At 46.5% G+C, this 12,507-nt stretch overlaps 1 protein-coding gene across 1 annotated transcript; it reads left to right on the plus strand.

The window, feature by feature from the left end:
* The first annotated feature begins 1,921 nt into the window (after positions 1 to 1,921).
* On the plus strand, positions 1,922 to 2,941 carry uts2r4 (urotensin-2 receptor 4). The gene has a single exon (XM_061233086.1). The coding sequence runs from the start codon at positions 1,922 to 1,924 to the stop codon at positions 2,939 to 2,941; it is 1,020 nt and encodes a 339-aa protein (XP_061089070.1).
* The last annotated feature ends 9,566 nt before the right edge of the window (positions 2,942 to 12,507 follow it).

Genomic DNA, 12,507 nt, shown 5'->3' on the forward strand with positions numbered 1-12,507 from the left:
TCCAAACAGATATGACCTTTTAAATGTAGCATTTTTCCATACTTTTCGACAGTATTTTTTGTCAGTTAGAACCTTTCTCATTCTCTCCTCCAACCATGTCCTCTTTTAGTGACTTGTGAAAGCATTATTGGGGTTACAGGTATTGGTCTGTGAGAGCTGTGTCTGACTTACAGTATTCTGCAGTACCATGGCTGCTCTTTGGCATGGATCACAGGTGTGAGCGCAGGTCAGGAGAACAGAGTGGACTGAACCCTGCTGACTGCACATCCCTGATCCTGTCTCAGCAAACTGCCAGCCTCCCTCTAGCACAGCACGTTTTCACAAGTCCTACGCATGTGCTTGGCTGTGTTGGAGTGTGTCTGTGTATGAATGCGGGGGCATGTGTGTGTGTCTGTGTGTGTGTGTGTTTGTGCAAGGGGTGGTTGTGCCTATTCGTATTTGTGGGCGATTATGCGTGAGCACGTCTTTAAATATAAACGGGTGTGATTTAAAGTTTGCGCTTAAGGCCATGTGTGTCTAATGCATTTGTGTGTGTGTGTGCGTGTGTGCTGATTTGTAGGTTAGTGGGAGGGAGGGGTGAACAGTAAATGAACACTTAGTCAGGGTGTGTAAAACTGCACCGGGGTGTTCGGAGACAAAGTGAGCGGCCTGGGCGAATGCCTCGTAAATCCCGGGCGTCAAGTCGGGTGGCACCTACGTGAGAGGGGCGAAAGGAGAGGGCTGAGGGAGGCAGGGAGACGGACACATCAGCGCCGTCTCTGCCGCTCCCAGACGCCCAAAAAAGCAGAGCCACCCGGACGCAGCGCAGGGGGAAGAGGGAGGCAGGGAGACGGACACATCAGCGCAGTCTCTGTGGCTGCCAGACACCCCGAAAAGCAGAGCCACCCGGACGCAGCACAGGGGGGAAGAGGGAGGCAGGGAGACGGACACATCAGCGCAGTCTCTGTGGCTGCCAGACACCCCGAAAAGCAGAGCCACCCGGACGCAGCACAGGGGGGAAGAGGGAGGCAGGGAGACGGACACATCAGCGCAGTCTCTGTGGCTCCCAGACACCCTGAAAAGCAGAGCCACCCGGACGCAGCGCAGGGGGGAAGAGAACAGGAGGCTGAACAGCACGAGTTGGAGGGGGGAGTCTGGGACCGCAGCTGGGACCGGCGGCCCGTCGGTCTGCTGGACGCTCGGACGCTGAGAGCTCGGCGGAGAGGGACTGGGATAAATCCTCCTCCAGGCTGCCCTCCATCTCCCTGTTCTACCGTTTCCGCAAGACCCGGCCAGGGCTTGGGCGCGGGGGGAGGGGGGAGGGGGCGGTGGGGGGTCATAGACCAGATGAGGGACTGGGGAGTAAACGGTAAACGAAACGTGGTAAGGATGGAACACTCTTCCAGGTCTCTCTTCAGACACCCCTGCCATACTGACGTGTGTGCGTCTGACAGGACTTGATGTTGGACCGTCTAGGAACCATTTTATAAACTTGTTTGACGTGTCGGTGGGATTCTAGGAAGTGGAATAGCAGCCATGCCAGAGCAGCCATGCCAGAGGGAATCACTGAGGAGACAGCCATAATAAACAGGAAACTGTTTGTGACCACTTCGCCTGCACCCTGCTGCTAACTAACTCCCACTTTTAAATTCTCTTCCATAAACAACGGTGTAACCGTGAACTCGAATATCAAATCATGGGCTTAAATAGCTTGTTAGCTTTTCAGAAGTTAAGTGTTGATCTCTCTGTAATGTGCGACTGAAGATAGTTACTCCACAGTACTATCTCTGAAGTACTTAATTGATGGCAAAGATTTCTGCGAGGTTTGAAAAGACTTAGCTCAGATTGACCCGGCGTGGGCCGGTGTTTCCCACACCAGCGACTGAAATCGTTCGACCCGCTTCAATAAAAGAACACCCGAAACGCCGGAACCGGGCCCGGCATGAACCAGTCCTCCAACTCCTCGTCTCCGCCGGCGACGGCGGGCGCTGGGAGCGGCGTGTGGGTGACCTCGCTGCTCGGAGGCACGCTGCTGACCATGTGCGTGCTGGGCGTGGCGGGGAACGTCTACACCCTGCTCATCACCAGGACGGCGGCCATGCGTAGGACCGGCTCCATGTACGTTTACATCCTCAACCTGGCGCTGGCTGACCTGCTCTACCTCTCCACCATCCCCTTCGTGGTGTGCACCTACCTGGCCCAGGACTGGCTGTTCGGGGAGACGGGCTGCCGGCTGCTGCTCAGCCTGGACCTGCTGACCATGCACGCCAGCATCTTCATCCTCAGCGCCATGAGCCTGGAGAGGTACCGGGCCGTGGCCACGCCCTTCCGCGCCCGCCGGTCCTCCGCCCGCGGCCGCAGGCTGGCGGCCCTGGGCATCTGGGCCCTGGCCCTGCTGCTCACCCTGCCCATGATGGTGATGATCCGGCTGAGGGAGAGCAGGCCCAACGCGGCCGGCCTGAGCAAGCGCATGTGCTTCCCCACCTGGACCCTGGAGGCCTTCAAGGCCTACCTGACGGTGCTGTTCTGCAGCAGCGTGCTGTGCCCGGGCCTGGTGATGGTGGGGTTGTACGCGGGGCTGGCCCAGCGCTACTGGCAGGCGCAGGCCAGCCTGGGGGGCGGCGGGAGAACGGTCCGGCGTCGGGGGCTGAAACAGAGGGTGGTGACCATGATCTTCTGCATCATCGTGGCCTACTGGGCCTGCTTCCTGCCGTTCTGGGCCTGGCAGCTGGTCCGACTCTTCTCCCCGGACTCGCTCCGCTCCCTGTCCCCGGCCGCCCACACCTACGTCAACTTCTTCGTCACCTGCCTCACGTACGGGAACAGCTGCGTCAACCCCCTGCTCTACACCCTGCTCACGCACAGCTACAAGGACTACCTGGCGCAGAAGGGACAGAGCTCGGGGTCCACCAGGGGGGACCCCGCGGGATCAGCGGGAGGCTCTGCCTTGCAGGACCTGTAGAGGGGACACACAGTGACTCCACGCCGCCCCCCTCACCCACCACCCGAACAACCACCATAGAGATTCTGAGGGTGGAGCTGCTCCCTTAATCTCTGTGCTGGAACTTTAACTTCATTGCACAACGCCACACATTTGAAATATGGTGGCCTGCAGTCCGTAAATTGGGATGTTGTCTTGCCGTGACGTTGGCTCTCCTGATGGCTGAGCAGAACACTGCTCTGTGTTTGCATGGATTCTTCCGCGACTGACCGCTGGAGTTCACATCACTGAGTAACTCAGCTCATTTTATCATCCATGGACAGCTGATGATTTCTGACCCGTAAAAGAAACAAAGGACTTCATTAGGACTTTGTTGATAAGCTTGTATCTTAAGGACATGTTTTGATTTTGTTGCGGTGTTATATTTGAACTGTTTTCTGTCTGTATTCAGTGCATTTCACATACATTCTGTTGGCTAATTTGTTATTTGAGTGCCCATGGAACTAAACCCTTTAATCCCCTGTCTTCTCACCTTCTGACTCACCACCACTGTCTGAGGATGTCTTTACACAGCCCTGTGCAAATGGCATATTGTCACCATCGTGAAAAAAACATCTTTCATCTCTATTTTAGTCTTTTCTTCAGTCCTAACCCGCGTTGGATGTGTCTTTCTGGCTTTACTGTGCACCGATAAGAGAGCTCAAGATGTTAAGCCGGTTCAGAACCCAAAATTATAAAACCATGATAAAAACATAAATTGGTAAAGGGAAAATAGAATCAATCTTTTTGCTGTTCCTGTTTTGGCTATGACATCATATGCACAAACTTAAATATTAAACTGAAAATATGATTAGGTTGCCTGAGTTTGTTGTTTTTATGCAGTATAGGTTAAACCCATTGAGACCTAAAGGTGGGCACATTTAAAATTTGAGATACAGTAATCCTTCAAGGTTTTTTCTAAAACGTAGTCATGCCTGAAACATTTCCCTGCTCTGTGACTGATTTAAGGAGTTTAATGTGGCCTCACCTTGTTTGCAGTAATGAGTATTTGTGCCGTGTCAGAATGCAATAATGGAGATTGTGTGAGTGTGTGTGTGTCTACAGGTGAAAATAAAGTGTCTCTCTTTCCCCTGATCTCATCCATGGCCCTGATATATGAACCTCTTATATCACATAAATACATTACATTGACAGGAAAGGTCAATCCTGTATGTATATCTTACTGTGCTGTAGTTTTATTTAAATTATCTGACAAAACAGTGCCCTCTACATTCATTCATTATCCAAACCCGCTTACCCTGAGCAGGGTCGCTGGAGCCTATCCCAGCATACATTGGGCAAAGGCAGAAATACACCCTGGAAAGGTCGCCAGTCCATCACAGGACACATACACACCATTCACTCACACACCATTCACTCACACACTCATACCTATGGGCAATTTAGACTCTCCAATCAGTCTAACCTGCATGTCTTTGGACTGTGGGAGGAAACCGGAGTACCCAGAGGAAACCCACGCAAGCACGGGGAGAACATGCAAACTCCACACAGAGAGGCCCCGGCCGATGGGGATTCGAACCCAGGACCTCCTTGCTGTGAGGCGGCAGTTCTAACCACTGCACCATCCATGCCGCCCGTGCCCTCTGCAATGGAGGAAAAATACTACAGAATTCAGGGATTATTAAAGTTTTTCTTCTGAAGGGAAGAAACCTGGTGAACTCACATTGCCAAAAAAAAAAATTTCTGAGTGGTTCTGACTGTCTGACACACTTTATCATTGTCACCTGTGCGTGCGTGCATATGTGCGCACACGTACACCCACCTGTGTGTATAATGTGTGTAAGTGTGTGTCCTAGGGCATGTGCATGTGTGCGTGCAGGCATGTGTGTGTTAATTTGTGTGTGCTGGTGTGTTTTTTTGCCTTTTTTGTTACTGTCGCACTTTATCATTGTGTGTACGTGTGTATGCGTGTGTGTGTGTGTGCATGCATGTGTGTGTTAATTTGTGTGTGTGTATGTGCATGTGTCTGTATGTGTGCATGCGTGCATGTCTGTGTGTGTGTCCACATGTGCATTCATGTCCCCGTGTGTGCATGTATGTATGCATGCATGTATGTGCATGTGTCCGTGTGTGTGTGTGTGTGTGTGTGTGTGTGTGTATGTGTGCATATATGCATGTGCGCGTGCATGTATGGATGTGCATTCATGTCCATGTGTGTGCATGTGTGTATGCGTGCATGTATGCACGTGTGTGTGTGTGTGTATGTGCGTGTGTGTTTGTGTATGCACGTGCGTCCCTGTGTGTGTGTGTGTGTGTGTGTGTGTATGTATGCGCGTGTGTCCGTGTGTGTGTGTGTCCGTGTGTGTGTGTGTGTGTATGCATGCGCGTGTGTTCGTGTGTGTGCGCCCACGTGTGTGTGTGTGAGTATGTATGCACGTGTGTTCGTGTGTGTGTGTCCACGTGTGTGTGTGTGTATGTATGCGCGTGCGTCCATGTGTGTGTGTGTGTGTGTGTATGTATGCGCGTGTGTCCGTGTGTGTGTGTGTGTATGTATGCGTGTGTGTGTGTGCGTGTATGTATGCGCGCGTGTGTGTGTGTGTGTGTGTATGCGTGTGTGTACTCAGATGCTGGTATTCTCTGGCTGTTAGCACGTGGGCAGCCCTGCTCCGCGGGAATGTTGCCTGAGTCTGCCACATTCCTCAGTCAGGGTGGGCAGGCTGTTTCGTGTCGCTCTGAAAATTACCCCGAGGAATGCGGCTTCGCTGAGCCCAAGCCACTGTTCACACAACCACCCTGCCTGTGGTCACCGCAGCGCCGCGATCAAGCTGTCTCTGAGCTGTGGTCACCAAACCGCACCGACCAAACAACTGAGGCTCAGTCACCAAATTACGCTCAATGAACCACTGAACCGTGGTCAATGAACCACTGAAATACCACAGTGGAAAGTGTTTGTTTTTACAGAAACAACAAGGAGGATGTAAAGTGATAGACAGGGAGGTTAGGAGTACACATGGGCAGTGATGTATTCCTGACAAAGTATATATCGACACAATCTGATATTAATCTCATACACTCAGAGACCACTTTATTCAGAACACCTGCTCGTGAACAGAAATAGCCTTCTCCTCCAAACAGATCATCATGTGGCCGCAACTCAAAAGCAGGCAGACATTTTGAAGAGCTGTAGTTTTTGCTTGACAAAACATTAGGATGGGAGACCTATGTGTGACTGAAGTGACTTTGATTCATTGGCAGCAGACATGGTGGTTCCAGCATCTCAGAAACAGCTGCCCTCTTGGGGTTTTCAGGCACTGCAGTATTCTTAGTTCACAGGGAATTGTGCAGAATATGACAAAAATCCTGTGAAAAGCAATTCTGTGGGCATGGACAACCCTGTTTATGAGAATGGGCAGACTCTTTTAAGCTAACAGAAACGCCACGCATGCTGAAATAACAGCTGTTTAAAACAGCATCTCTGAATTAACATCATTTTTTTGTGATTACATTTTTTTTACTGAACAAAAATTTGCTAACAAAATATAGAAAATTGTAGTGCAGCGCTACTCAGCTCCACGTCCCGTGGGTCTGCGGGACATGCAGCTGAGTAGCGTTTTTGTCGTGTATAAGCTGATGGTCAGGATTTTTAGATTGCTCCAAATGATTAATTTGATTCATTCATCCATTATCTTAACCCGCTTATCCTGAACAGGGTCGCAGGGGGGCTGGAGCCTATCCCAGCATACATTGGGCGAAAGGCAGGAATACACCCTGGACAGGTCACCAGTCCATTGCAGGGCACACACACCATTCACTCACACACTCACACACTCATACACTCATACACTCATACCCACAGGCAATTTAGACTCTCCAATCAGCCTTACACCATCCGTGCCGCCACCTCCAAATGATATCCCTAGGAATTTCATCATTACTAGTGGATAGATCTTTATCGCAAATTGATTGAATTGTTAGGGGTTTGTAAGAGGAAAGAACTGTGTCGGGGATTGAGATTAAACCCCTTCTTCCGGTTTTCCCATTCAGCATAGCTTTCTGTTCTCCAGGGGGCCCTGCAAGACGCAAATGCAGGCGAAAGTAAAATGATGCACCAGGTAGGTCGCACTGTGATTCTAAATCCTAGAATGTACCGAGGCCACCTCGCTCAAAAATGTCAGCAATTCCCCTGTGTTCTCCATTGAAGAAATGAGACAGGACCGGAGTCCATCAGCAGTGCAGAGCCATGATAAATGGGAGTGGCTAAATGCTGGTCTTTGTATGCCTCTTGACTTTTTCCCAAACTGCGAGAAGGCACGAGACCGCGGCCCTGATACACAATCCAGCCTGCCGCTGAGGACCACATCCTGAAGTGTGCGGGTACATACCAGACCCTTTTCAACAGGTCGCCAGGAGACAGAGAAAATCTGAATGAACCACACGTCTAGCCTTGAAACAGATGAGCCACAGCAACAGAAGACCACTCCGGGTTCAACTCCCACCCGTGAAGAACAGGAAGATGAAGCTACAGTGGGCAACGAGAAAAACAAACCTCAATTGCTGTAGATTGGAAACATGTCTCCTCTGAGGAATCTTGATTTCTGCAGTGACAGGCAGATTGCAACATGAATGAGTGGCCAAAACATCTGCGGGAATTGTGTGATGCTATTAAGTCAGCATGCACCGAAATCCCAAAGGGATGTAACATTGTATCTATGCTTCAAAAAAATCAGTTTTGCTTCTGGAAGCAAAGAGGCTCTACCCAGTACTAGAAAAAATATATATTCACGGTGAGCTGCAGCGGATATCTCGAAAACTTGTCCAATTTCAGTGAATCTAGAGTATCTTAATGGATTGGTAGCACTCTGGGTAGGTGTAGCTTTATTAAATTTTTGTGTGAACTGGCCCTTTAACAATTGTCGTTAGTTGTTACATAATTAAAATGAAATGCGAGCTAATGTGTTAACACTAACATTCAAAATGAACTATTCTCAGTGTATTCCACAATGTTAGATTTTTAATCAAACTATTTACATGTGGTTAAAGATCCTCCGCTTTTTTATTGGACTAGCACCTGTCCTGCAGATCAGAAACTCTCCTCAGGAGGCAGGTATGCATGTGTCACTGACTAATGTTTGCTCCGAATTATAGAGGTACTGCTGGACGCAAACCACTTGTTAGCCACAAAAACGTCCAGGTTACAGTTTGCTAAGAAATACTTCAAAAAGCCAGCAAAGTTCTGTGTACAGAAGAGACCAAGATTCACTTGTATCATCAGAGTGATGGCAAGAGCAAAGTGTGGTGGCCAAAAGGAACTGCCCAAGATCCAAAGCCCACCCCGCATGTGGTTTTGGCATGCTGTGGGTACTGGGCTGATTCACATGTCTTCATTGATAATGCAAGTGCTGATAGCAGCAGAAAAATGACTTCTGAAGCGTACAGCAGCAGATCACCTGCTGAAGTTCAACCAAATACCTCCAAACTCATTGGATGGCTCTTCATCCTACAGCAAGATGATGATCTGAAACGGCAATCTATCGTATATTCAGAATAAGAGATTAACTGGCTTTTGCTTTTTGGAATAAGGTGTTTACATGGGCTGTATCATAATCTCAATACTTTGTTTTCCAATGTCGACAATAGATACTAATGGCCAGGATACACAGTTGGATTCAGCCAAGCACTCGGCATTACACAGATTGAATTACACACAAACCAAAGATTTGAGAGCCTTGTACGAAAAGATTTTCCCAAAAGGTATGGAACTGGCTTTTATTTTCTGGAGATCATTTAAAATGCCAGTTATGCTGTAATAAAAATGGGTGTGCATTGATCACAGAAATTAGCTTCATCAATGTTCTTAAAATAGCTTAAGTCTACATATTCTCTATTTGGTTCCTGGTTAGCTTTAGTGAGCTTTAGTGAGGTATCAACACAATTATCCCATGCTTTCTATAGCTGAGTTATACCCATGTCTTCCTTGGTGTTTCTTGTAACATCATTCTTGTAGTTTAACAAAAATGTGAGGCACCTGACTTGCTCTAATGCAGTGGTTCTCAAACGTCTGGGCATGAAAATAAGATTAAGATCTCAAGATTAATTTAGGTTTAGGTTTCTTGAAGAAAGAATGTTACTATTTGGTTTACTTTTGCTGATCTCTACAGGCATCCAGTAAAAGACTAGTTATGCTCAAACTGATATGCTCAAACTGTTTTATTCCCTTTATCTGTTTAAGAATGTACAATCATTCCACATTCATCCAGTAGAGGGCATTACTGGTCCAAACTCAGTTTACCTGCATGCGTCTACGTACTGTATATGTGTGCAGTTTTTAGGCATGGAATATAAAAACTTTGCTGGTAAATTCTGAAATTGTAATGGAGGACATGCTATGGCACCAGAATAGGAACTTGTTACTATGATCTTTGGCACGCACATATGGATTTGTAGTTGGATAAAAGCATCTGCTAAATGTAATGCAATCTAACTTAAGCTTGCAAGCAGAACTATGGCAGTTGTCTATTCAAATAAATAAAGTTACAGAGGGGCATGTTGATTTATATGCAGTCAGCTCCATAATGTTTGGGACAGCAGCATTTTTGCTATTCCACATTATTACACATGGTTTCACCAGGTAGAAATTACGGCACTTTTTGATTAAAGTAGGCTGCTCAATTGGGGCACACCGAGCCCTGCCCCGCTCCGATCTGTCACTGGGAAAACTCGTCAGTGAAATCTGTCAGTGAGGGGCAAATAGTACAAATACTTTAATACAGCCACAACACTGCACAGATTGCCTTTGAAAGTTGATGAAAATATTGTCAAAGCATTCTGTATTGTTTTTTCTAAGCTATGTCTAGGCAGTTTTCCAAAAAGGACATTTGGAGACTCCAAAAGGACACATGGAAACAAAATGATATTATGGGTCTTATGATGTTTTGAACTTAATAAACTATACAACACTTTCCCCCACCTGTCCTCCTCCCCCCTAGCTCCCTGTCTCAACCTCACTCTCCTTTCACTCTCCTCAGACAGCAACAGGTTAAGATCATAAAGATAAGTACAATAATGACAATAATAACTGACTGAAGATTTTGTCAAATCGCAGTAATTTATTGTACTCCTTAGCTTGTAGGATGGTGCGTGTTGATACAAACTTGTAGAAATGATAGGATGGTCTTAAAATGTAGCCTATTGATAATTGCATATTGAGGTTTTTGTAACATGTCAACTTTCGCATTTGTTGTTGGGTTTTCAGTCTTGCGGTTAAACTGTTAAACTGTAAAACTGTTAATGAGTTCATGAGTTTGCATGTACAGCATTATTCATTTTTTCATGATATAGCCCAAGGGCATACTGTAACTTCAGCTGGAATAATGGGGAAAGGGGGGTGGGGATACGATTGAGAGAACAGCTGTCACGACTGCTAAAAATAAAAACGAATTTAAATTTATGTTTTTTCACACATTAATTTATTAAATTACTAAATTGATTTTCTGCACAGCCTTGGGACATTATCAATTAACATGTGCAACTGCTGCAACAGTAACAAGTGCTTAAAGGCTAGGAACAGCCTAAGAGTGTAATACATTGATAGGATATTGCATTTTTAAGGGTATTCCAGCCAGTCTGCCTAACAATGGTTTAAATATATTGATAGGCTTGTATATTTTATATACCGCATGAATACTTTATTGTAGATTACTTGATTAATTTCCAAAGCGTTGAAATAATTTAGCATTTGAAACAATATCTGAAATATCAGTCGATTTATGAGGTAATTTCAAGTACTTAAATCTGCAGTTAAATTCCAATTGTTTTCCAATATTATGTGAAATGGGGGTAGAAGCATCTTGGGAGGAGTGGGTGTGCCTCAGAAGATAGCGCTGGTTTTCTGTTTAAACCCATTCTTTCTACAAACCACTCTTTTTCTTTCAACCAGCAGCAGATGGGTTCCCCTACTGTGTCAGGTTCTGCTCAAGGTTTCTTCCTGCTAGCCAGGGAGTTTTTCCTTGCCACTGTTGCCCTAGGCATACTCTTGAGGCCTGGTTTCTCTGTAAAGCTGCTTTGTGACAAAGGCCCTTTGTTAAAAGCGCTATACAAATAAAAATTGATTGATTGATTGATTAGGAAAATTAATATTCAAATTCCAGTATTGGCGGATGGAGATGGGGTTGCCAGGTTTGGGAAAGAGAAGGCACAGGTGCTAAAAGTAGCGTTTGCCAAAGCCCATGGCTCTGCAAATTTGGGTGAGGATCGATTGAACTGCCAACAAGCAGTTCCAACCCACTGGGGAGATACTGTAGCCTCCAGAATTATTGGTATCTTTGATAAATATTCTCCAAAAATACTGTAAACTAAATAATGATTTAGTAATAATAATGCTTTGAAAACAAGTAGAATGATTTTGAATTGAATACGGTATTGAAGTGGTTAAGGTACATGGCCCCGCAAGGTCGGTGGTTCAATTCCCGGTGTAGCCACAATAAGATCCACACAGCCGTTGGGCCCTTGAGCAAGCCCTTAACCCTGCATTGCTCCAGGGGAAGATTGTCTCCTGCTTAGTCGAATAAACTGTATGTCGCTCTGCATAAGAGCATCTGCCAAATGCCATTCATGAAATGTAATGTCATTCTGAGTAAAGTTTTGGCCAATTTTAACCAAATATGGGCAGAGGGGGCTACTTTGATGGTCTGGAAACATGCAGTAGTCATCCCTATAGCTAAGCCTGGGAAACACCTGACAGTGGCAACTAAGTATAGGCCAACTGCACTAACCTCCAACCTGTGTAAGCTGATAGAGAGTTCTGGTTAACAGGCTATTATTCTTTCTGGAGAGCAGAGGGTTGTCAGTGAGATATCAGTGTGGGTTCAGAAAAGGGCAGTCTACAATGGATGCAATGGCATGGCTAGAGACTTATGTCAAGAAGGCTTTGGTAATGAAGGAGGTATTGACGGCTGTCTTTTGACTTGATAAGCATAAAACATACAGGGCGGCATGACTGGGACACGCAAGGTCGGTGGTTCGATCCCCGGTGTGGCCACAATAAAATCCGCACAGCTGTTGGGCACTTGAGCAAGGGCCTTAACCCTGCATTGCTCCAGGGGAAGATTGTCTCCTGCTTAGTCGAATCAACTGTACGCCACTCTGGATAAGACGTACATTACAATAATGTAATGTAATGCTGTGGAAGGAGGGTCCTGTGATTCAACAGTTGCATCCTGGATTTCTTGTTTGGGCACCATATAGGTGAGAGGTGCAGGCTTGTTAAACACAATCAGAGTGGAAAACCCAATACTTCATCAGCCCAATACTTTTGAATATTATGATTAATAATGTGTTTTATAATGTGTCTAGATATACAGGTCTCTTTATATGCAACCGATGGGGCATTTTGTGGTGGGGAAAATCCTGCAGGCCATTCAGATAAGATTCTCGGTTTCAAAGACCTGCTGCAATTTCTTTTACACTCCAGACCATAGCAAATGTAATTATATGGAGAACCCCTAATGTGACAGATGTGACTACACACCTGGGAGTGTCGTTTGACAGGACAGGACATGACAGGCTGGCATCTGGAGATATTGGATGCT

The sequence above is a fragment of the Conger conger genome, chromosome 2 (genome assembly GCF_963514075.1).
Source record: "Conger conger chromosome 2, fConCon1.1, whole genome shotgun sequence".
Taxonomy (NCBI): Eukaryota; Metazoa; Chordata; class Actinopteri; order Anguilliformes; family Congridae; genus Conger; species Conger conger.